Genomic DNA, 26,368 nt, shown 5'->3' with positions numbered 1-26,368 from the left:
CATTTTGAGAGTTGTATTGCAGCACTTTTTAATTTTACAAAGAAGTTAGGGAACAAGCCCGTCCCTGAAGTTTTACAAATCTACACAGCAAAAATAAAGGCTATTGCAAAATGTGTGGTGGCAGTATGGTGTACGGTAGACATGAACCCCCTACAATGAGTAGAGAATGCTATTGCCAAAAGATTGCTATTGGTGCCCCTAAGTTGCTCAAATTACATCTGCCCCAGTGAATTGGGACTCCCATATATTGGTGATGTAATTTGCCTAGCCCCAATGTTACTGTGGTAATCTATTTGGAGGAGGGAGATGGTCCGTTTAAGCCATGCAATGTTAAGAGACTGTCTTAAATTGGATCTTGCTAAAAAGATACCCTGGATAAGATATGGAGGTTCGACACTGGCGAGGTTGGGTCTGCGAGAATTATTTGATACCCCCTACAGACTGCGCAAATTTTTCCTAAGTCTAAATTGAAATAGATTTTTCTGGCAGATGTTGCTGCCATTTGATGGATGGAAAACAAAAACAAAAGTAATGTTAGCTTATATTAGAACATTGGAATGTTGGGAGCTCCATTGAAGACAATGGAGTGCTCCCTGCTTCTACGGGGCGGTAAAGGCCCGCAGAGCAACATTCCAATGTTTTACAAAGGCCTCTTGGAGCTCAAGAGGATTTAAATCCCCTCGAGCTTCGAGAAGCCTTTGTTTTATTTGTTAGAACATTCTGCCCACTAGTGGCAGAATGTTCTAATAGCCTTATAGCCCTTCGTAGCAGGGCTATACCGGCTATTAAAGTCCCGCTCCCTTGTTAAAGTCCCTTGCCTTCGGCTCGGGCCTTTAACGTGGGAGCGGGCCTATAATAGCCGGTATAGCCCGCTACGGCGGGCTATAAGGCTATATTATATGTCTCCCACAGTAAATTTTGATGCACAATTTTATTTGGCGTTTGTGCATAATTTGCAGCATTGTTTTATTCTGGTTAGGCTTTATTTAAATTACTACTTATGTTGGGATTTTCACCAAACAACCACTCGCACAAAAATCTTCACGTCTGCCCTTGTGACTGTGTATCTGTTCAGTCAGTTCAGCACATATTATTCCTTTGCTCATTCTATTTCCATAATAGGAAAAGAATAATAGCTCCTTATTTGCAATAGGAAAAGAATATTAGCTCCTTATTTGCGCAGCGCTACCTTTACTAATTATAGGCTTGCACTGTTACATTTCAAACAGCTTGAGTGGTTTAAAACTTTGCTGGCTGCATATAAGATTTGGTCAGCGTTTCGGAAAAAAACTGGTTTAAGCAGATTGAATGGCTACACCCAACTGTTTGGGAACCCAACTTATCCTGGGGAAATATTTGCTGATTCCATAATGGCGGAATGGGAAAGAGGTGGAATTCGGAAAGTCGGTGATTTAATGGGGCCGCTTGGAATGTTGCGGTTTTTAGATTTACAGAATCAATATGGCATGAACACAAGAATTTTTTTTAAATACCTACAAATCCGAAGTTTCCTAGGCGGGAAAAAGGGGGGGCCCTGCGGATTTGCCAAAAATAAGGTTACGGGAGTTATCATGGGAGGAGAAGATTGTACAATCCGGAGGATATATGCTGAGCTTTCTGTATTTAAAAACGACGACCTCGAGAAATATGGGAGGAAGTGGGCAGATGAACTTGGCAGAGATCAGGAGGGGTTTAGGGATTCATTAGAACTAGGTCAAATTGTGTTGTGTTCTGCGGTTGCAAGCTCAGCATTATAAAACAATCTATTCTTTGTATTACACTCCGGCAAGGATAGCGCAATGGGGGGGAGGGACTGGTACTAGATGTCCCTGATGCGACAGTACGAATGCTGAAATTATTCATATGTTCGCGCATTGTCCCCAGATGCTTGCCTTGAAGAATGCGATCGAATTTTTTTTTGATAAAGCATTAGAAAGTAAAATTCGGCTTACCCCCGCTATAATATTGTTGGGGATAAATAGTGATGTTAGCCAGGATTCAATACAATACTTCCTTTTTATAGCGATGTCAGTACTGCGTATTCGCATTGCTTCAGCATGGCTGGATAAGGCAGCCCCAACTTTTCAACAATGGCTATTGTTTACCTATAATCTAGAGAAGGGGATTTATGAGAGGAAGGGGAAAAGAGGGAGACTGCTGGGCAAACGTATCTGGGGACCCATCTATCGATGGAAGGAAAATCAGTTGGGAATTGGCTTTGTGAAGGGGTACCTGAAGTAAGGGCACATAAGATTTATTTGGGAAATTTATTGTCACAATGACTAATGTTGTTTTGCATTTTTTCTTTCTTTGTTTTTCTCTTTGTTTTCTTCCTTATTTCTACTGTGTCTCATTTTTTTTAGGATCTTTGCTTAAGTGGTTCCTTTATTTTGTCTCTCTCTTCACACTTATTGTTGAAAAGTTGTATAAGTATATCTCAGCTGACTTTTGAATGGCTTTTCTTTTACGTTGCTGTGCCTAAAAAAAAGATAAAAAACCAATAAACAGCGGCGGTGCGTCCATTGGGGGCGTTGGGGCGTAGCCCCCCCGCCCGTAGCTCCCTCGGCGTGCCGCGTTTCTGAACTTAAGTAAACTGAATCACTCAGTTTACTTAAGTTCAAAGACGACGCCGAGGGAGAACTCAACTGACAATCATGTCAGCATGACGTCGGACCGCCCACCCCCTTCAGAGTCTGAAGGGGGTGGGCGGTCCGGCATCATGTTGACTGACATGATTGTCAGACCAGGGGCAACAGGCAGCAGCACAAGTGCGCATGAGTGGGGAAGGTGAGCGAATTTTTCACCCGTACCCAGTCATGCGCACTTGTGTTTGCACTGGTTTGCGCATGCCCATTAGGAGCCCCTCGGTCTCCTAATGGGCAGGCGGCGGGCGTAGCGTAAGCTGTGCCCTCAGCCAAGCCAGGATTGGCTGAGAAGGGTTGGCAGGCCCTCCAGTGCCGTTCGTGAAGGCGCCCAGGGGAGCAGAGGACTGAGAGGTGGCGTGGACCGGCTGTGAGGTAAGTTTTTTGTTTAATATATTATTTCATTTCCCCCCCCCCCCCCGTGCGCGACCCCCCCTCCCCCCGCGCGAGCCGCGACTTGTTTTAAAATTATTATTAATCCCCTCCCCGCGTGCTCACTCTCCCCCCATGCTCCCTCCACCGTTTCTTACTGGCAGCCGCCACTGGGGATTGTGAGGAAGTTTGTGCCGTTATGCCATGATGAAGCTTGTACTGTTATGCCGTGGGGAAGCTTGCACCGTTATGCTGTGGGGAAGCTTGCACCATTGTGCTGTGGGGAAGCTTGTATGTACTGTTGTGCTGTGGGGAAGCTTGCACCGTTAGGCCGTCGGGAATCTTCTACCGTTATGCTGTGGAGAAGCTTGTACTGTTGTGCTGTGGGGAAGCTTGCACCGTTAGGCCGCGGGGAATCTTCTACCGTTATGCTGTGGGGAAGCTTGTATGTACTGTGGTGCTGTGAGGAACCTTGCGCCGTTAGGCCGCGGGGAAGCTTCTACCGTTATGGTGTGCATCTCCTGTGTGTAAAGAAGCACGCACTGCTGCTACCTGTGTTGTACACGGCTGTGGGTGCCACCTGCAGTACCCCTGTTCTTTGTGTATGGGAAGCTGCAGTGCTGTTGTCCATGCTGTACGTTGTAAATGAAGATTCCTAAAACATGTTCTCTGTACAAGAGGCATAATGATTGGCCTTGTTAGGTTTGCTCTGGTTGTACTGCGCCAGGCACTGCAAACATCTCATGTAAGGTAGGATGTGAACCTATGAAATGTACAGTGCAGCAATGACAAACAAGCTTCGCTGTAGAGCAGGGCTGCATACATGGTGTTTTGGGTCGAGGAATGATATGAAATGGGTATAAATGCTGTAGGGTGTAATGGGGAGGGAGTGGGGGTCGCTAGGGAATAGTCAATTAAAGCACACTCAGTCCGTGGCCTAGAGCGCATCTTTGGCGGAGAGGAATCGTAAGAGCCTCCACCACTGAGGTACCCAGAATGTCCAAGTTCTGTCTGGAGTTCTGGACCGACTTATGGAAACGGCTGCGCTGCCCCTTCCATCGGCGCGCGGCAGAGTCAGTTCTGAGGAAAGCGGGCCGGGGAGGAAGTGTGGACCCTGCGACAGACGACGGGTCTCTCTGGCTGCAGAGTGATTAGAGCGCGCCCTCCACTGCGGGCGGCGGCAGCGAGAGGAGGGGAGCAACCGGTCTCTGAGACTTGAAGCAACGAGACAGACCCCATTAGTGCAGGGTCTAGGGGTGCATTAACCGGCGCGTGGAGACGATGTTGGGATGCAGCAGGTGGGGGTTGGTGAACAGGAACAGCCCGCTCCAGGGACCATCCCTATGTGCAGCTAGCCTGTAACTGGACCCTGCCCGAGTCACCGGCCCCTGTCCTCCCTGCCCGCTTTGAGTTTCAGACAATTAGTTGACAAAGAGCCCCTGAAAAATTAATGCTCCACCCAGCCTCCTCCCCACACCCAATCTATCGCTAAAGAGGGTGTCCGTAATTGCTCAGTTCTCTGAGGCAGGTCATGACACCCCTCACATGAGGGGTTATACAAAAATAGTTTGTAGGAAGAAGTGTGCAGCTGCAGTACTCAATAAGGAAGAAAAAAATGTATGACTTTGCTGTTTAAATATTATTACTCTTTTGGTACAGCGTATGGCAGACCCTCTCCCTGGCTGAGGTTCTAGTTGAATAGATACAAATACTTCCTACTGTTCCTAGCGTTACCACTATTGATCGAAACAAATTCACATTTATATTTTAATTTTGCAATGACCACGCTTGGTATGAGATCATCAATATGACATGAAGGTCCATGAAACCCATCCGAATCACACTTTGGTCCTGGTGCAATAATACTCATCCCCCAACTTTTCCGCCTCACCTCTTTCAAATGTCACCAGCCGCCACTGCCAATAAAGATATTAAAAAAGAAAAAAAAAAACAGCTTGAGGATCCTTTCTTCTGCCATGCACTTGCTACTTTTCTTTTGGTCAGCTGTGAAACGCAGGAAAGAACTTTAGACCTATGGAATGGCCTACGGGAAAGCCGAAATTCACTGTTTTCATTTAATTATAACTCCTTCTCTTTTATTATGGGTTGGCAAAAACAAGGTGTACAGAGTGGCCAGAATGGATGACTATAAATTGCTGAGTACTGAGCACAAATGTTTTCATTTAACTTATACGGCTATTGAATATTAGCCCCAGAATGCTAGATTAAGGTTTTATGAGGACTAATTAATTATACATTTAGTGTGAAAGTTGTTAGGCATATAGGACCTGTGTTTTATTAGTTTTAAAAGGTTTTACTATCTACTGTGTATTTTAATTCTTATTGTTTTAAGATATATGGGGAACACCCACAGCAACACCCATGGAACACCCCTTTCACTCAAAATAATGCGTTGATGGGGGCCCATATTTACAAGGCCATGACTTTACGTGGCCTTGTAAATATGGGCAAGCCCATTGCGCTGCCAGTGCATTAAAAAAAGTGACCCACCGGTGGCGCAATCTGCTTGCAAATAAGCCTCACAGGCTCTGCAATTGCAGGCCTGAGACATGGTTAAAGGGCTACTAAAGTGGGTGGCACAATCAGTGCTGCAGGGCCCCTAGTTGCATTTAATTTACAGGCCCTTGGTACGTTATTACCACTTTACTAGGGACTTATAAGTATGTCAATTGGGGATGAACCAATGTTACCGCGTTTAGGGGAGCACTGGTTACTAGTGGTAAAGTGTGCATAGTCCTAATACCAGCAAAAACGAGGTCTGAAAAGTGGAGGTGGAAGGTAAAAAGTTGGGGGGCAGACTGTCAGGTTTAACACATATCATACTCAATGTAGTATTGACTATTAGCACCATAGGTATAGTGCTGCCTTTTTTCTCATTAAAATCCCTGGCTAGTGCCTACTGCACCTGCTTAGTGTCTTTATGGAAATGCACAGCACTTTGTGTAGCAGCTTACGCCATATATTTAGGAGTCATGGGCTTCCCTGCACCGGGCTCCATTGTAGGTGTTTACCACTTCCATTATGTCTCTCGATATGGATTTATTGTACTTAATTAGGGACTCCATGGTTATTTATAATGTCTTTTTAACCATATAGCACCTTTCTCTATATCTTTGTGAACATCATACATCGCCAACTTCTTGCACCAGCAGGGGACAAGCTTTGGCCATGGCAGGCTCCTCTGGGAAGACAGACAAACCTAAACAACAGCAGTTATGCAGTCCTTCTCTTCGTGGTGCCATATGAAGAATCGTTTGCCAGGTGTTCGATACTAGCAGCATTTTCCATTTCAGACTATTTTAACAGGTGCTTCTCGGACGGTCTGAATAACGCATTTGGATCAACCTTCTGGAACTTAGAGTGTTTAATTTCATTCTAAAATTATTCTACCCTGCTCAGTAGTTGATTGATGATTTGTACAGACCCCCAAGCAATGATGTATTATGCAAACAAGCAGTGAGGGATAAGGTCCCGTCTTATTCCTGGTAGCACAAACCATGTAACGTTAACTGATAACTTGTGACATACAGGTGAAAATGTCCATCTCCCAGATGTAGATAGTCTGACATGGATACTCTCAGCAGGTCATTCTAAGAATACTATGAATTTTTACTAAGCAATAAACTGCTTCACAACATCATCTGTGATTGGGACTGTCCAGAAATACATGTATTCACAACAGCAGAACACAGATAGCTAAGCTTTGCCTCCAGATTCTGCCATCCTGGGAAGAAAACAAATGGTCTTTTTATTGAATATTTGGAAACATTTCTCCTATCCCTCTCCACCTACTACATTGATCTGGTCGATTCTGATAAATTTGACGCATTCCAAAACTAAGAGGATCATGAATGATCCATAGTGGAGATTCAGCTGTTTTCTCCATATGTCACAATGCCAACTCCAGATTCCACTGTGCAGGCTAGATCTCCTATGCATGCTCCAGGGTTAGATACTGCTTCCCACCCAATGGTTATTTGTAATTTTTATTTATTGAGTAAGAAATATTTCAAGAAGACATGCACATACGAGCTATACCATACATTAGAGTCAGATTGGGTGAGCTACATACATCAGAATGGGTTATAGAGATTTTGTACAAAGAAGCTGTTAGTGAAACTGAGACGGGGTCATTGACATTGGCACGCGTCGATTTGCCATTTTTGCTTAATTTTTTAATTTACACTTTGGATGACACAACTTCCAGTTTATCAGCCTTGGTTCTGAACACATCAAGCCAGTGCGGTATATAGTAAGTGTCATTCAGAAACCTCTTTTTTCCAAAATCCCCATAATATAAGATTTATTTTTGGAAATAAAAATGTATTTCTTCCACTTAGGAGACCATCCCTTAAGCGAACTAAACATAGAAGTTCCTTGTAAATCAATCAGTTACTCTGCCATCCTTCTTCGATAGCTGAAAGAGCTCTTCATGTGCTGGATTCCTGGTGCCATATTACACAGTGTCCCATGGGGCAATAGGCATGTGCCCCCATTTTGTGAGCCCCTGGGGCACTGTGCTATTATACAACGAGCTGCACACGCTTGTGCAGCCTTTTTATATAATACTGATAGTGCTGGTGCATATGTAGTGCCAGTGCTATCTTTCCATTTCCTCACTTGTATGATGGCGTGGTCCCATGCCAATGAGGGAATCACTTACCTCTGTGCCTTCGCTGTTTTATGGTCGCAAGCCCAGAGGCAAACAGACCCATGGAGATGCGGTGAAAATGCACCGAAAAAGGTGGTGCACTGTCAGCGTGCCTCCTTAAGCTAGCCTGGAGAGGGTTGTAAACAACTTCTCCGAATATCACTGAATAATTTGCCCACAGGGCAGATGCGGGTTTGTGACAGCCATGAGGGCACACAGGGCTGATAGGGTCTGCTGGGTCACACCTCTGATGGATGCAGTTGTTTGCTACTGGTGTTCTGATTTCCATCCTACAATGGCTCAGGAATATGGATCAAGTGCACCTTTTCCACAATTGACTGTCAGAGTAGTGACAGTGAGCAGTCAAAGGCTTTTCAGGCAGGTAGTGTGGGTTGCAGAGACTCTGAACTCACAGTTGAACAAGTACAATACATCACTGTCCGCCTTAGTGCTGGTGTAGTCAAAGAAAGTACAGCAGAATGAAATACTACACAATTAGATAGGGGTATGACTACAAGGTTAAACAATCTTACCCGTGTACTCTTAAGAAAGCACTACTCCCTGTACAGTACCCTCCTTCCCATTCTATGTTGTCCCAGTGTTCATGGTGCCTGCACAATTTGACTCATCAAGATTCCGCACAAGTACACGTTAACCCAAGCTGTTACCATATCATCAAGTTAGTCAAACAGTTCTTAGCCCAAATAGTCTCACCAGTAAGGACAACATCATACTGCAGGCCTATCTTTGTTTATTGGTGTTACTGTCTTTCAGACTTTAGAGACCAGGCCTTCAGTTTATCTGCTCAGTGGAGATGCTGCTTGGTGTGGAACAAGAGGATGTATGTATTAGATTATTCTGTCGGTGTCTTCCTTGGCATCGCTCAACCACAGCAGGTTCCTTTTTCCTCCCTCTTGGATTACTGAAGACATCGGTGTGGCAGGCCAGACTGGAAGATGCTTGTCTTCGGCAGTTGCAGCTCCCCCAGTCCTGTCTGATAGTTGTAGCCCCTAAATCATACAGGCAGGTGCATGTGTTCGGCAGCTGCGGCCTTGAGGCCAGGGCTGATCTCCTGCTTTGGTTACAGCTCCTCAGAGATTGTGCCAGCCGTTGTAGCAGCAGCACTAGTCTTCAGTCTGCAGTGGAACAACTCTTAATGGCACAGGTGGGTCCTGGCGATGCTCCCATTTAGTATTTAACTTCTTTTGGATGGTCTGCACACTAGAAACATGGCAGGGATCCTCCACCTGGGCAGTCTTTTCTCCTGAAGAGCCAGGTGCTCTCCTTCCCTTGTAGGGCCACCCATCTGCAGCAGCAGCACCAGTGCTTTCTGCAGGGAAGTCAGAGGGCACGTCGTTGCTTGCACAAAGTTTCTGTACACAATTTATCAAGACCTATATTCGGGCAAACCGAACAAACCTTCACAACACATGTCAGTCCGGTGATGCTTACCTTCTGGGTGTTCTACACACTGGGAAGATTGCTGGGTCATCCTCCTGAACATTCTTTCCTCCTGCAGGGTCATGTAGTCTCCTTCCCTCTCTGAGCAGGCAGGACATCTTCTAGGTGCTACACAACCCCACAGCTTCTTCAGCAAGTTGCAAAGACTTTAGGTGATGTCCCCTCAACTCTGCGAGACGGAATATCATGCAGCCACCAGCCCTGGTTCTACATCAGCTCTTGAAGTACTCTGCAAATCATGCCCATCCTTGATCAAGAGGAGCTTGGAACTGGAGCAAAGTGGAGTGGTTTGGATCCAACTTTAATACAAATATTCAAGACAGATTATTTCTCCACTGTCCACAGGCCAGGAACAGGTTTGGGGTGGATCTATTTTTTTGGGCTGTAGTGCAAGCACAGCATTTGTGCAAAGGTGACGGCTCTCACAGGAGGCAGTGATGATACTGGCTCCAAACAGTAGTATCCCAAACATGGGTACAATGAACTATGCACTTGGATGCCTTAATCTTATTCCTTTCGGTAGTAGCAATCAGGGCAGGCCTGCATAGAAACTGTGAAAACAAAATTTGCTAACCCACCTCCTCTCCTCTGCCATCCACCAAATGGTAGTACTCAGAAACATCTAATTATCAATCCCTTGCTAAACTGTTTTTATAGAATTTCTAAAGGTATCCAGTCACCTTCCTCCTTAACTTCAAGGTCTGGTCTCAAACCTCCAACCACAGGAATATAAGCAATGTACTTTCACTGTCTTGGGAACATATATGCATTGTTCATCTTGTGGCCGGCTAATACGTGAACCATATGAAGCGGATTCCACTGGTGCCAGCTAACACTCGCATTGCATAAAGTTTCACTGTCATCTGTACGACACATACACTATGTACACACACACTACTAACACACATACTGAGCATCAGTGCAAGGGTCTGAGTGCCACAATGTTACAGAACTTTTACCAGAGTGCAGATAGTAGGCTTTACTCCTGTCAGAGACAGACAAAAAGGATGGTCAAGACTATTCACAAAAAATCAGTAGGCTCCCACCACTGCTTCAAGTAAACTGCTCAGGACATGGACAGTTGCCCCATGTCGACAAAAGAGGGGATGCTTGGTGCACCCCTCCAGGTCACAGAACTATTTCTGGATCTTGATATTCCCATGGACAGGTTTAGACCACCACAAGCATTCTAGATCAGCTTATCTGCAGGACCATAAAAAGTCAAGATATCTATTTCAGGTTGTACGACCTTACCACATGTGGTTTTACCACGCACGTCTTTACCAAACATATTCAACCCTGCATACCATTGCAACGCTTGTACATCCATTAACACTAAAAGCACACTTACCACGCAAACAACAAGCATGCACACTTTCACCATGCATACCCTTTCTCTTTCTTGTCATAGAAGGTAAAGTAAACTTATGATAAGGCCGAATTCTTGTCTACCCAATCACAAGAACCCTTTTCAGGTCGCCAGGATCTTTTTTCTTGCCAAATAGCGTAGAGGGAATAAACACAATTATCAACAGATAACTACCACAGGTTGACATCATTAAAGAACTAAGGACTCAAGGTCTAGAATTTCCGAGATTTTATTATGAGCAAAAACATCTGAACATAAAGGCACCTTAATACAAGGCACAAAAGATAAATGGGCACTAACACAAAAGCTAACCTACGAAGAATTCGCATTTGACTAAAAATGAAAAGAATTACAGATTCTAAAAGCATCAGATAGAAAATCGAAATACTGATGTCAATACTGGGAATCATCAGTCAAAACCTTTCTGTCCCTACTCTATTCTAAAGTGGCATCCCTACTTAGCATTCCCTCCCATGCAAGAGAATCACTGAAAAAGGTGTCAGAAGTGAAACTCCCTAAGAAGTCTTCACTTAGTGAGAGCTCGATCTTCGATGCTCCTTCCAGCTTCCCGCCTAAGCCTCGTCTGCTCAACCCACGGGCACTGTCCCTAATACAAAACCCCAATAATTCAGAACACGCCCTTTGACACCCCTATTCAGCCAGGTCTTCCTCCGGTAAATTTCCATCCAAAGCTGTCCATCTTCCATCGTCCGTTAGCTTGTCCTTGGGTCCCAGGCACCTTCCATCCCAAAAGTTACAGTTGCACATTCCAATGCACTCCCCTGTTGGCTCCACACCGTATCTCAACTACTTATTCTCACTAACGAGCTAAATGTCCTTGCACCTGCAACAGAAACATGGGAACGAAAAAGAAAAAAACTCTTCGCATCTTGAAGTTTTACACTTCGCTGCAACTCAAACCTTAACAAAGAAAACCCTGCAGGCCTACAACATAGCTAAAATAAGAAATAAACAGGCCTTCTCTTCTACATATGCGGTTAGGCCTTACAAAATTAACCACTCTACGAAATCACATTCTAGGCATTAATTCGACATTACCAACATGTAAATAAGCAACCTACAACTTTAATTCTAACATGACACACATTTTCTCTATTACAGTATTCTGTGAAAACTAATCAGCTACGTTGTAATGAATACATTCACGATAACTTGCAACGTTAAACTTCACAAAACGTTATTACATTCTAACACTTCTATGTTACATGAATATAACGAATACATTTCTATGACGCTTCTAAATATACATTGATTATATGCGGGTGCCGACTAACAGTGAATATGATGCACCCCTACAAATCTCAGAATCACATGGCGCTCTATCACTTTCTTACCTGTATGTAGCATTCTCTGTTCCGATCGGCCGTCCTGCTTCTAAGTGCTCTACTCTCTGTAAAAAGAGCCGTTCAAGCCCCTATGTCCTCGAATTTTTATTGAAATTGAAAAAGGACTATTGAAGTCACACAGAAGAAGGAAGAGTCAAACAACTCTGTGCCTGGAGTTTATTTAAACTGCATGTGTAATAAAAAAAATTCCTGCTGGCTTTCTTTTTATTTTTCATTGCTGTGTATTACATTTTTTCTAAATATGGTGTTCACTGGAGAACCTGAGATTAAAATAAGACTGTATGTTACATAATTTGCACACCAAAAAAGAATATTAAAATATTAGGAAATTGTAGGATATTACAGGCCAAATTTACCTAAAAACGCACCAAAGCACACCCAAACTAAGCAAAATCCTATATGGACGAAAAAAATACATGCCCTGAGCCCTAAAACACAGGAACCTTAGGCCACACCAATTCTAACCCTTAAAAACTTGCCACACAAGGTGTAACACTGACATCTACTTATCAGTTGAGTGATAAAGTCTTGTGTTCTTAAGTCTTGCGTTGTAACAGTCTTTTCATAGTAAAAAATGTGTGGTAAATATCATCTGAAGTAAAAACTTTGGAGTAAAGGCTGTTTCCCTCTATTTCACATACAGTCAGGTCACTAAGAGAAGGAAAGCCATGCCTATATGCTGTGCAGGGGACAGTCTCATCCCAACAGCTATTGAAAAGCAAACAAATCCCTGAGCAGCAGAAAAGACGTCCCAGAGAAGTCCTCAAGGAAGGCACTGAGAGATCTATTCATAACTTTAACCAAAATCGTCAGATTCAGACGTCCATGCAGAACCTCTTTAACTAGCAGGCTGCCTGTGACCCAGCGGGTTACCAACCTCAGGTACTCAATTACCATATACTCACCTGGGCCCATAAACACACATTCATTCATATAGGCTAGTAGATACCAATGGGGTCAATTTATTGTGCTAATACCTGTAAGATGAATGTATCTAATTATTTCTTACCAAACCTCTTGAGCCAATGTATTTTCCTCTGGTCAATGGATGGGCCTTTTAGTTAACTAAATAGATGAAAATTACATAGAATAAACCTTCTTTAAATAACCACAGACTTTGGAGAGTTTTAAATGTTTATCTTACAAATTCACGTGAGCCAAAAACAAAAATACAGTTAGAACACCGTCTTCTTCAAAGAGAGGAAGGGAATAAAATTTGATTAGACTAATTGTTAAACAAAGTTATTACGATGACAGAACCTGAATAGGGAGGAAACAGAGAGGGCAATACAATGACATACTACACAGAATTATTGTTACATTGAATGGCGTGGAAACCAACCCCTCGGCCAAGGAATTGGAAAGGGTCCCCTGGGACAGAATAGGTGACAAACGCTCAGGACAGAATTCAGGACAGGATAGATGAACTCTTCTAAATACGACGCCTGAGTCGCACCCCTCTCTGACACTATCTTCCTCCTCGATTCTTCCACGATCTTCTTCTATTATGTGCCTCCTCGATTCTTCCGCGATGTTCTTCTAATTAATTGGCTCAAAGTTCTAAGTATGGAAATTGGATCTTCTTCTGTATTCTTCTTAATTCTCGGACAACATCTCAGTCTCTCAGCATTCTTCGTCTCGCTGTGGCAACTAATCTAACTAAACTACCTCAATTATACCTTTCTAGTGGCATGTACCACCCCTAAATGTTTCGAATTTATGAAATTTCTAACTCTGATTGGACAGGGAAAGAGGAGATGATCATCACACCATGCTAAGTTTAATATTTTTCTTTAAGCTCATTGTTCTATGTTCCCGCCCCTTAATTTACTTTCCCATGCTTTATTTCCCACCCGAGTTTACATTTTTATCAATCGAAAATATACAATTTAATAACGTCTCCTTTCATCGGACATGAAGATGATTCTGTTCCCAGGACAAACAGAGGTTGTGGCCTTGGATGAGTTTCAATTCTTCCATCATGGTTCCTGGCGGGTTGTAAATACGCATGTGCAAGGGACACGAGGGGTATGAACATCCGTCATCTTTTGAGGCCCAAAATACGAACTAACAAAAAAGTCAGAAAAAGAGACATATTAAATTCAAAATAAAATGATTTCACTGAATACCACCTATCTCTACTCTAACCCCTTTTAATTATATAAATCTTTCGCATTAGCATTTTATTACATTTGCAGGGTTTAGTTTCAGCTTAAGCATGCGCATTAACATGTGAGATCCAAGCGGGCATTTTGAAAGCGATTGCGCAGCTGCAAAGATTTCCCTCCAAAGCATAGGTACGTCATTACTACGTTGACGCATGCGCAGTAAAGATTCCCGCGTTAGCAGCTATTTTAATCACTCTTGGGTTACTTGTTAGTACGACACATAGGCAAACTTCCCCTAAGCTTAAGTGTACGGATTTTATGATGCATTATTAGTATTTACGAACACAATTAATACGGTATTACGAGTTATTCGAGAAGATTGCTTCCGAGCAAGTCTCTTTTATACGAGTCCTTGCTCCATCACCTGTATCTTGTTTTTCCACAGCCTTTTCATTCAATAGGCTTGTTTCTCTAGTCATTGCCTATGACTCTCAATGAATTTCCCTTGTAGAGAAGAGAAAGTTACTTACCTGGAATTCTAATACTCTGTCAGAAAAAAATATTAATTGAATTCATAAGCAACCTTCGTTCCTCCATGGTGAAAATATCAGAAAGATTTTTTCTACAAGGATCCTGAGTCTCTGTAAAAAATATATGAGGTTGCTGCTGTAGGAAGCTGTCTCTGTATATACTATACCAAAGTAAGGTATAGTGTGCACAGAGTCCAGTGGTTCCCCAGAGGCTTACAGAAGCTTAAGTAGATAATGCTAAATGCTCTATTTGTGGTAGTGTGGTTGAGCAGTTAGGCTTATTAGACGGCAGTGTTAAGCATTTGTTGGACACACTCAGGCAAGAAATTATTACACACACTCAAAGACTGAATCCAAGGCCAATTGTTTTGTATAAAAAGTTGTTATTTTGTTTTAGAACCAAGATGAACTCATTTGCAGGTAGTAATAGTTTCAGGAATAGGAATACTTTCAGAATGCAGTAAGAATTGTTTTGCAAGGCAGTAAAAATTCTTTATAGTAATAAAAAATACTTTTGTATTGTCAATCAGAAACAGTAAAACTTAGCAGTTGTAAAAGATAGAAATTTTTAAATGCAATAGGAGAAATGCAGTGCAATCCTATGGAAGGAAAACAGTTATACAGGTAAGTATACAACTTACTCTTCCTGTCTTCAGGGTTTTAGACCAACACTGGGCAAGGTTCAGTTTAAGGTAGGTACTGCACCACCCGTGGCACTGAGGCGGCCAGGTGCAGAGGTCACTGGGTCCAATGGTAGTCAATGGAGACTGGGAGCTCCCACAAGAGGTGCTGGATGCAGGTAGGTACCTGCGGTTTCAGGGCACAGATCCTGTGGTTAAGGTGAGCACGGGGGGGCACAAGGCTGCACCAAAGCTACACCACCAGTGGCACAGGGGCAGCCATGCGCAGGGTGCAAATCAGTGTTGTGCGCCCAATACAAGCAAATGGAGGATGTTGATCGCACAAAGAGGCTGCAGGCTTGGGCCAGGAGGCTGGATGAAGGTGACCGTTACAGGAGCTGTTCGCGGTCAGGGGGACCCTTCGTGTTGTGGCTGCAGACGAATTTGTGAGGTCAGCCACTGAAGGAGTCAAGGTCTAAATTGCCGGGAAGACGTCACTGGACAGGTAGGCCACTCAGACTCGGGCAGTGGGTGTCAGGTGCAGAGTGGACAGGGTTTGTGGATCCGCTTGGATCTGGAGTCCTAGGTGTTGGAGTTTTCTGGACAGGTCCGCTGTCCTTGGGAGATCTGGTCTTTGTTGAAGAGTGCCAGTCTTCCTGGGGTTCTTGGAAGTCGCTGACCACAGGACAGGCGTTCTCTTCTTTGCAGACTCTTCAAGCTGGAGACAGGTCGGTAGGGCTGGGGCCAAGTCAGTCGTCGTCTTTAAGCCTTTGCTGCACGGCATCTTCTTTTTCAATTTTCATCGTAGGATCAAGGTTCAGGGGTGACTCTAAATACTGAATTTAAGGGTGTTACAGGTACTGGCAGCTGTTAGCAAATGGGCTACTTGCCTTTTAGGGTGTGTTAGCAAATGGGCTACTTGCCTTTTAGGGTGACAACACCATTTGTATGTTCCTTTCCTTTGGGTAGAGGGCATCACCTAACCTGATTGGGTAGAATCCTTCCATTCAAGCTGGAGGATTTCCTAAGGAGGGGGTCACCTCAACCAGGGCACCTTAGGGGTGGTCCTGGCAGAGAGAGGACACACCTCACCTGACCACTAATTTTCCTGTCGACCTTGCCATCCAAAATTGGGCTTGATCAGGGGGCGGGTTTCTCCACTAGCTGGAGAGTCCCTGGCTAGTAGATCAAAGTGCAGGAAGCCTTGAGGCTCACCGCCCTGAATGCCATTCCTGCTTGGCGGTAGGTGTGAAGCACCTCTACCCCAAGCAGCTTTTGTCCCTGACCCACTGGGGCACAAGGGCTTCCATCTCAGAGGGTTAGTGTGTGGCAGGCTGGTGCATACCAGTCAGCTGTACACTAGTGGGTTGGTCGTTTTTCAGTGGGCATCTCAAAGACGCCCTCTTAGTGCATTCTGCAATAAATCCAATACTGGGACCAGCATGGGTTTATTGTGCTGAGAAGTTTACCAAACTTTTCAGCATTCAGTAAAGCCATCATGGAGCTGTGGAGTTTGTAATGACAAACTCCCAACCCATGTACTCATTGTGGCTTCACTTCACTTACAATTTCTAGGAATTAATTTAGACACTGTAGGGGCATATTGACCATGCAGCTATCCCCTCACCTGTGGTATAGTGCACCCAGCCTTAGGGGTGTGAGGCCTGCTAGAGGGGTGACTTACCTATGCATCAGGCAGTGGCAGGCAGGCAGGCATGGCATGTGTGCCATGCCGACATTTTGGTTTTGTCAGCACCAAAACACACAGTCTGCAATGGCAGAGTTTATGTGTTAGGTGAGGGGTCTCTGAGGGTGGCACTATACATGCTGCAGCCCTTAGAGACCCTCACTGGTCACAAGGCCCTGGGAACCTGATTGGCAGGGACCCATGGCACATTCAGTAAAAGTAAATCAGAAATCTGGCAAACAGTGGGGGGGGGGGTGTTCCTGCTACGGAAACCCACTTTTCTACAGCTGCCACTGCAGGGCTTATGTGATACTAATGTGGAACGCTACCCTAAAGGACTAGTGTCCGTTGCAACCTCTGTAGTCTGCAGCTTATATAGCTACATTATCCCTTGTTTTAGTTTGTTTTCTTTTAAAATAGTTTGTGCTATACATTACTAAATGCTTATTTTTTTAACAGAAATATTGTTTAGTATAAATTTGCTTTTTTATTGAAAAAATAAACAAAAACTGAATAATATATCCTGCTAATAGGATACCAAACTGTTGTGCTTTTGAAACGGTCTTTTCCAATGTAAAGTTGTTATATATGAATGCATCTCTAAAAGTTGTTTGAGATCCTGCACTTTGGGTAACTATACACTGTTTATGGCTTCAATAAAAAAATCCCTTAAAGAAAAACTAGGATTAGAGGAAAGTAACTTTCCCTTACTTTAAATCCAGGGTGCCCATCATCGGTTACTTATACACAACCCACTCTCCGTCTTGATAACCAGAATGGCTAGAAGATTTATTAAGATTGTTGACTGTCCCTCAAAATAAACTGTCAAGACATTGTGCTGCACTTTGGGAGATTGGAGCTGTGTCTTAAAATATATTTCTCTTTCATAATAGTGTTTCAGTAGATGAAGTAGAAGTATAAAAGACTCACCTGCGCTAACTCTAGAAACAATGTTACTTGTCCTGAAAATGTAAGGTATAGCCATGTATTTTGTCTTGCCCATGACCAATAAATAACTTTATCAGGCTTGATTGACTGGAGGTGGGCCTTTGTATGGATAATGACTACATTGGTGCACAGTATCCATGGCTTTGTATTATTGAAGGTTTCCTTTTCCTCATGGTGTCCTGGAAAAGGTATTGACAAATTTGTAAAAGGTGTGACTGTAGCAGCTATGCAAAGTGAAAATATGACTGTAAATGCCCAAGTATTGTTTATTTCTTTATGAGCATAAAAATATTTCCCTGAAGAAGCTTAAATAAGACTGTATTTTACTTTTTTTTATTGCAGCTCTATCAAATTGGAAAATGATTTGTCAAACAGTGAAGAAGAAGGCGAAGATAATGATTGCGATGATTTTGATACAAATTTTAGATGCGTTATGGCTACAAAATCCTTTTGGTACGATTCCTGTACAGAGTTGCCTCCAATATCCAAGTTCTGGCATTCATTAAGAAAAAACATCAAAGTCCTTACTGTTGGTCTGGACATTGGATGTGATGTTATGATTCATAGATCATTTGAAACAGGTGCACCATTTAATGTACAGGCTTCCAGATTTTACGTTGCCAGCCATCATAACCATTCACCATACTGCCTCAGAATTGTCCCTAGTTATAGGAGTCACTGTTCTTCACAGTATTTGGCAATGGCGGATTACACAGTCCCTCTCTCTTCTCCCTCCTCAGCATCCTCGTCAGATGCATTTTGGTTAGAAGACTATGCTGTTTCTTTAAAATAAAACCCTTATTATTTTTACTATCAGAAACGTAGTCTGATATTGCATTGATATGCAGTCGATTATGGACCATTTGCATAATCAATGGAACATGAAGAATTGAGTTAAAAATAAAGCTGAACTCCGTTACATTGTCAGTAGTATTTTGTGAACTATTTATTCAATTTATAATAATCCTGAACCTTCTGCAGTGGTAGCATTTATTCTAGAAACCAAATTAGTTCAAGGTATTTCTTCTTCACATAATTGTGTCAACTTTTCTCCTGTCAGATTTTGTTATAAGTAGTATGTTTTGTGCTCATTAATCATGGTTTAATAAAACTATATACAGACAATATCTATTTATTTAGGTTTGATTATAACATCTTAACATAGATTAAAAATGTTGTTGTTTAACATATCATGAGTGAAGTCATTTGTGATGAAAAATGTTGTTGTTTAACCTATCATGAGTGAAGTCATTTGTGAGGTCAAAAGTAGTATACAATGGGGGCATGAGTTGAGGTTAGTTTACTTAACCATAACTGGCAAATTTCAACATCTTTTAGGTTTTTGTTTTGTTACCTTACTTTAATTGATTTCTGAGGTTTTCGTAATCTGTTTTAAGGTTGTTAAAACCAAAACTATCTATAGCTCCACTTTAATCTTTGGTTCTTTTCAGTGAATTTGTTTTTTTCATCATATACCACAACCAACATATCCCTGAATCCAACCCATCATGAGTGGCTAAACCCTGCTGGCACGGTCATGCCAACGGAAATTGAACACGGGGTCTGTTCTTTGAGCTTTATGTGGTAGTGTGTAAAACAATTCTATCATAAATATGACTATCTGCCAGAGCTGAACTATTGCAGGATAATTGTGTACACAATAGTAATAAATGCACTAGTATTTCCACTATTCAAAACTGTAAAGATGACTTTGAGTATCATAACACGCTGACATAGATGGTAGAAGAAATACTATGCAATGGGATATAACATAAACAAAATTCACTGCATCCCACCAGTTTTCCTTACTTTGCACATTGTGGGACTTACTCTGATGCATATCATTCATTTCCTACTGAAAAAGCTGCAACCTGTGAAAAAGGTTGAAGCAGGGACTGATTGCGTGGCAAAAAAATCTGCATTGAAATGAAGCCATTTAATGTTTGGTGTTCCCCTACAGCACAATGACTATGCAACTGTCAAGATGACCCCCAGCACTTCCAGTATGACTTAAGGACACAGCTTTACTGACTCAAAAAGCATCTTAATTTTCATTTACGTATTGAAAAATATATGTTCTTTAACAAGGGCTCTATGCACCTGGCGTTTATAGAACTTAGCTCGCCTCTGTCAATAGACCAAAGCTATGGTTCTTATGAGCAAGAATGGGGGTCGACAGACATTTAGAAATTTCTTTACCATCAAATCTTTTAAAACTGACCATGCAGCCAGAGTCCCCTAAATCTAGGCCTTTTTCAATTAATAACATGCTCTCAGTAAAACTCAGGCTTTCTCTTACCAAGGGATTGTCTTTTATGAATGTGCTTGTCTGAACATCTTGCATCGAGTAGGAAGCTTTTTATTTAATCTCAGGCATTCGTATTTAATTTTTCTTCAAAACTTGGGAAAATATCTCTTGCACATGATTACATTTTATGTGCTGTGTAGCCGGAGTGTGGGCTTATGCAGACTCACACTTTCCCCACATTAAAGAGAATAGATTCTGTACATGCCTTTTGACGATATCCTCGGACTGTCCCAGTGGTTTTTGTGCCACTAATAATTTGCTTTATCCTCTCTAGAAGATTGATTTAAATTATCTCCCCTCCGCTATGGGTCTAAATTTGGACTAACCATGCAGCTAGTCTTAATAAACAAATTATTATGGATAGTCTGAACTCAGAATATTTTATAATATCTAACTGTGAAACATGTGAAGTCAATATGTGTTGGACTCAGCACACCTACCTGATCTGTCTTCCAAATTTGATTCAATTTAAAGGATAAGACATTTGTAATGACAACTTTCCGATGGATGCAATTGCCTGTGGATTCCTCACATTTTGAATGACCCCCTGCGCAGCATTTCACAGAAACGTTTTTCATAGCTCTTCCATGCTGAGGAGGACGTCACAATGGCACAGCTCGGCTTGCGACTCCGTATAACGTCATCAGAGCCATAAGAAGACTGCGTCGGCGTGCTGACATTAGTTCCCTTTTTTCCGTGCCATCAATGCGTAACGGTTTTCTCTGTAGTGTACTTAGTTGCAGTTGTCTTTAAACTGTTTCTGCATGATGGCTACTCAGTCAGTAGAAGCCTGGTTTAAACCCTGTAGGGAATGTGGGAGCCATATGTCTGTCACAGACCCCCATGAAGACTGCCTTTGGTGTTTATCATCTGACCACGACGTTGAGGGATGGCCGTCGTGTCGTCGGATGAATGCAAAGGCCCTTAAAGAAAGAGAAGCAAAGCTGTTTATGGCTTGAGCGAGGAAGGAGAAGAGAGGTTGGAAGAGGACTAAGTCGAGGTCAAAGCAGATATGAATCCAAGCGTCGCTCTTTGAAGGAGAAGTCATCGAAGTTGGCATCCCCGGTCAAGCGGCGTCATAGGAAGGATGATATCCCGCCTTCTCCTTCACCGCAGGTGACCCCGGAGCATTCTCCAACGCCGAGGGGCTCTTCCGCATCCAGAGAAACATTTCCTGTGCCTCGGACCTTGCCGATCCCGGATCCAGTGTCTCCAGCGCCGCAACTAGAACCTGCCTTATGACCTCGATCTAGCCAGATCTAGTGGTTCCGGATCCATACCCCCCTTTCCCGTCTCCAGGGGCGTCCGTAGCATTTTCTAAATGTGATGTACGGCATGTTTGCCATGGTGGTTAACCCATCCGGCGTGCCGGCTGGTCCCATAGGACTGCGTTCCTATAATTTGGGCATTCCCCAACATTATGCCCAGACGACCTTCATGCCGATGGCTCAGTCTTGGGCTCTACTGATGCTGAGCTTCTCGACGCCGATTCCATCCCAGGAGGGAAGGATGGACTTCTCTCCGGCACCGCTGGGCTCCGGTACAGCGCTGTTTCGACTTCGTGTGAGCCCGCTGGCTGCTCATGAAGGACTTGCATTGACGCCGCCTCCGAGGTCACCGGTGCCGCATCTGGTGCTGCTGACGCTGATTCCTAAATTGCGTTCAAGAAGGGAGGAAGAGGAATTCCTGGAGCAGCAGGAGCAAGCTGAGGAGGGAGATATTCTTGATACTGTGGATGACTTTGAAGGCCTTCAAGAGGTCAGTGGGGTGGACACTTCACCAGAGTAGGAGCTCTCTTCTCCCAAAGCTCTTTCTTCTCAGGAGGTGGCCTCATACCACTCAGTTATAAGGAAGGCAGCCTACCCTCTAGATTTACAGTTGCCCAATGTGGAGGTCAGATCTAACATTCTTACTGAGGTTCTGCACTCCCCTTCATCAGCAGTGGAGCCTTTGCTTCCATTCAACGAGGCATTTTTGTCATCACACCCCTCACCTGAAAGCCGGTGGTTCAAGCTTCATCTTCCTCGAAGCTGTCAGCAGGTTCCTTCCCCTCCACTCCGTGGGATAGGGATTCCAAGAAACTGGAACAGTCTGCTAAGAAGGTGTGTTCATCGGCTAGCATGGCCTTGAAATTTATCAATGCTACATGTCCAATAGGAAGGTATATCCATGCTTTTATGGACACAGCTAAAGAGGTGGCTCCTAAGCTGCCAGTAGAATTTCGGGGTCTCTTCATGGAGGTACTGGCGGATACCCAAGCAGCAGCCCGTAAGGTGATCCAGTCGGGTCTAATACGGCGGACTCAGTTGCTAGGGTGATGGGCTCTTGGGTGGCAACCAGAAGGCATGCCTGCTTGAGAGGATCAGGATTCTCTCTAGACGTTCAAGCCACGCTGTTGGATCTTCCCTTTGATGGCTCCAGGCTCTTTGGGTCAAAGACAGACTCAGCTCTGCAATGTTTTAAGGATAGCATGGCTACTGCTAGATCCTTAGGCTTCCAGTCCCAGCCTAGGGGTTTTGGCTTCCGGGAATTTCGTGGCTTTGGGAAGGCGATGCCATTTCGAGGCCGTCTGCAGCAGCAACAGCAGCAGCAGCAGCAGCAACAAAACCCTCAGTATAAGTCATACAGAGGGAAGGGAAGAGGTTGTATGCGAGGGGCCGCTCACCAACAGATCTCTTCCTCCTCCTCCTCCCCTGTCCCCCCCCACTCATTCAGCAGGGAAGTACCTCTAGATCCCCCCATCTTGGAGCATGTCGGACCCGTAGGAGGCCAGGTGTCCCATTTTCTACAAAATTGGAAATCTGTTACATCAAATCTTTGGGTTTTGAATCTTGTAGAAAATGGGTGCGCCCTTCCTTTCCAGGAATTTCCCCCTCCTTACCCTCCTCGCCAGGGCTAGTGTTTGGAGGTGGTTCCAGGGCAGGAAAGAAGTCATGGATGCTACCCCCGGTATTTCCTGATTCCCAAAAAGGACAGGCGATTGAAACTGAATTGAATTTTTACCTCAAGCAGGAGAAGTTCAAGATGTTGACCCTAGATCAGGTTCTTCTGGCGCTGCAACTGGAAGACTGGATGGTGTTGATCAATTTACAGGATGCATATTTTCACATTCCTATCCTGAAGTCGCATCTGAAGTATATCCGTTTTATGGTGGGGTCACAATATTATCAGTTTGCGGTCCTTCCATTTGGTCTTACATCTGTGCCATGGGTCTTCACGAAGGTGATGGCGATGGTGGCAGCGCATCTCAGAAGGTCTGGGATTTCTGTTTTCCCCTATATGGACGACTGGCTACTCAAAGCAAAGTCGCCAGAGATGGTGCTGCGTCATCTGTATGTAACAACTCAACTGTTGTTCAACTTGGGTTTTTCAATAAATGTACCCCAATCTCAGCTGGTGCACTCTCTGTGCAACCTGTTTATAGGGGCAGCATTGAATACTACTCTGAGTCGTGCTTTCATGCCTCCTCCAAGCTATGATCCCAATGTTTCAAGATGGTGCGGCTGTTCCAGTCTTGAAGGTTTCGCGTCTGCTCAGTCTGTTCTCTTCCTGCATACTGATGGTCAACCATGCACGCTGGCATATGAGGGCACTCCATTGGTGTTTCCACAGGCAGTGGTTTCAACACAACGGGGATATCAGGGAGGTGGTCAGAATCTCCAGAGACACTGCAGTGGATCTATTATGGTGGAATGTTTCAGGCAACCTGTCTCAAGGAAAGCCGTTTCAACCTCCTCCACTGGTGGCCACAGTGATAACGGATGCATCCACTATGGGGTGGGGTGCTCATCTGGGGCATCTGGAGATCAAGGGTCTTTGGTCTCCAGAGGAAAGATTGCTTCACATCAATCTTATGGATCTGTGGGCTATACGTTTGTCTCTGAAGGCTTTTAATTCCCTCCCTTCGTCGTCAGTGAGTTCAGGTCTTGAGGGACAACACTACCGCGATCTGGTACATCAACAAACAGGGAGGCATAGGGTCATATCATCTCTGCAGAGAGGCTCTGTGACTCTGGTCCTGGGCTCAGGAACACCAGATTTGTATAATTGCTAATCATCAGGCCGGGGTGCTGAATGTGTGTGCGGACAGTCTCAGCCAGCATTAGTTGACCAATCATGAGCAGCTGTCACGACTTGTAATGTTCTTACCAGTTCTGGCTTGTTGGGGAAGTTCTCGACTTTGGTTCTTGAGGGTTCTGGTCTGTCCGATGGTTCTTGAGGGTTCTGGTCTGTCCGAGGTAAGGGCGACCCTTTCTGGTAGCCACGGTGCTGCCAACAATGGAAAGCCAGAGCAGACTGTGCTTTCCAAAAGGAGTCCCCTGTTGAAGGCGGAGCTCCAGGAACGGAACAGAAAGGAAGGATAGAACCCACAAATATGAGCAAACACCAGCAAGAAGTGGAGAATAGAAGGCACGAATTCCAAATATGAGTGGAAGGTTACAAGGAATCCAAACTGGAACAGGAAGCCTCAATCGGAAACAAAAGTGTGCCAACAGGAAGCTAAAATACAACAAGCAGGAGCTAAAATCAGCAACCAGGAACGAGGACACACCAGCAGGAGCAAGGAGAGTTGCAACGCAAGGCAATGAAGGATTCAGCCCCTTAAAGACCCACAGGCAGGAAGTGATGTAACAGGAAGTAAGCAGTTGCCATCTTGGATAGGGAAAAGGAAATGTAAGAAATAGGAAAGGTTGCCATCTTGGAAAGGGTAAAACAAAGAACCTTCCAAGGCCCTCTGGAAAACAATACTGAGGACCAATGGGAAGAAGAAGTAACAAGATGTCACCAGGAGAATATACTGGAAGCCGCAGTGCAATGTGCAAAACAAAAGGTGAGTGAAAATATACCCTACAGAAGTACTGGAAGCCGCAGCTCCAAAATTGGAGCTGCGGTGTTCCTACTGTGTATTCATGAGCATTAACAGGCCGCCGTGTGGTGCTGCGGCGTGCCTGACTAGACATAAGTGTTGCGGAGTGTAACCGTGATGCTGAAACGGTGGGTAGCCATGCAGCACCACGACGTGCCCGAGAAGAAGGAGGCACTGCGGGGGTGTTGCAGGCTGTACAGCGGGCAGCGCCATGGCTGCGCCATGGCCTGTGGTGCAACAGTGGCAGCTTCATCCTGAGATGGTCCACTGCATTTTCAGGATGTGGGGATTTCCTCAGTTGGACCTGTTTGCTACTCACAAGAACGCTTACTGCCCGTCGTTCTGCAGTCTCCAGTATCCGATGCAGGGAATGTTGGGGGACACGTTTGAAATAGATTGGAGCTTTCGGCTTCTTTACACGTTTCCTCCCGTACCCTTGATTCCTCAGGTTCTGAGGAAGATTCGCCAAGACCGGGCCCAAGTGATATTGATCTCCCCGGATTAGCCAAGAAGGGTGTGGTACACAGATCTTCTTCACCTCTCATCGTACCCTCAGCTCCATTTCCCCTATCAGGGCAGACCTCCTCTTGCAATCGCAGGGGTAGGTTGTATACCCCCACCTCCAGAGCCTTGATCTTCATGCTTGGAGATTGAACGGGGCAACCTGAGTTCTTTATCTCTCCCACCAGATGTGGTGGATGTTATATTATTGGCCAGAAGACACTCCACCAAATCTGTCTTATTCCAGTAGGTGGGACAGATTTTTTAAATGGTATGGAGAGAGTTCAGTTGATCCTTTGAAGGCCCATTTGTCTTGATGTTCTTAGTTTTTCTCTTTCCTTGGCTCAGCAGGGTTGTGCTGTAGCGACTGTTAAGGCCTACTTGTCGGCCTTGTCAGCCTTTCTTTGTTTGCCAGACGAACCATTGTTGTTTAAGTCTCCCATAGTCATGACATTCGTTAAGGGTCTCAATAATAGATTTCCTCCCACTCCTTTTATTATGCCTCAGTTGGATTTAAATTTAGTTCTTACTTTCCTAATATGGTTTCCTTTCGAGCCTCTACATAGTTGTCCGTTGATGCTTCTCTCATTCAAAACTTTTTTGTAATTGCTATTACCTCTGCTAGGAGGGTTAATGAGCTACAGGTGCTTTGTTCCAAGCCTCCTTTCACTATTATCCATGCAGATAAGATAGTTCTCAGGACCAGAACTGCTTTCCTGCCTAAGGTGGTTATGCCTTTTCATCTAGGGCAGTCCATCACTTCACCCACAATCTATCATCCCCCCTTACCCTTCCAAGGAGAAGAGACTTCACTGCCTGGACACTAAGAGGGCGGTCAGCTTCTTCCTAGTCAGAACCAAGGACTTAAGGCTGGATGACCAGCTCTTCATTGGTTACGTGGGAAAAATGAAGGTCA

The 26,368-nt window shown here is 44.2% G+C and overlaps 1 protein-coding gene across 1 annotated transcript in view; it reads left to right on the top strand.

Annotated features, from left to right (window-relative positions):
- The window catches only part of PDZD9 (PDZ domain containing 9), a 243,244-nt gene extending 224,389 nt beyond the window's left edge, over nucleotides 1-18,855 (top strand). Inside the window, exon 4 of the mRNA XM_085630212.1 lies at nucleotides 18,119-18,855. Coding sequence (XP_085486338.1) covers nucleotides 18,119-18,569 — 451 coding nt within the window. The 3' untranslated portion in view covers nucleotides 18,570-18,855. The remainder of the gene's footprint in view (nucleotides 1-18,118) is intronic.
- Nucleotides 18,856-26,368: the final 7,513 nt, after the last annotated feature.

This window comes from Triturus cristatus, chromosome 10 (assembly GCF_964204655.1).
Source record: "Triturus cristatus chromosome 10, aTriCri1.1, whole genome shotgun sequence".
In the NCBI taxonomy this organism is placed as follows: domain Eukaryota; kingdom Metazoa; phylum Chordata; class Amphibia; order Caudata; family Salamandridae; genus Triturus; species Triturus cristatus.
The sequence above is the reverse complement of the archived record's forward strand: the minus strand, read 5'-3'. Positions and strand labels throughout refer to the sequence as shown.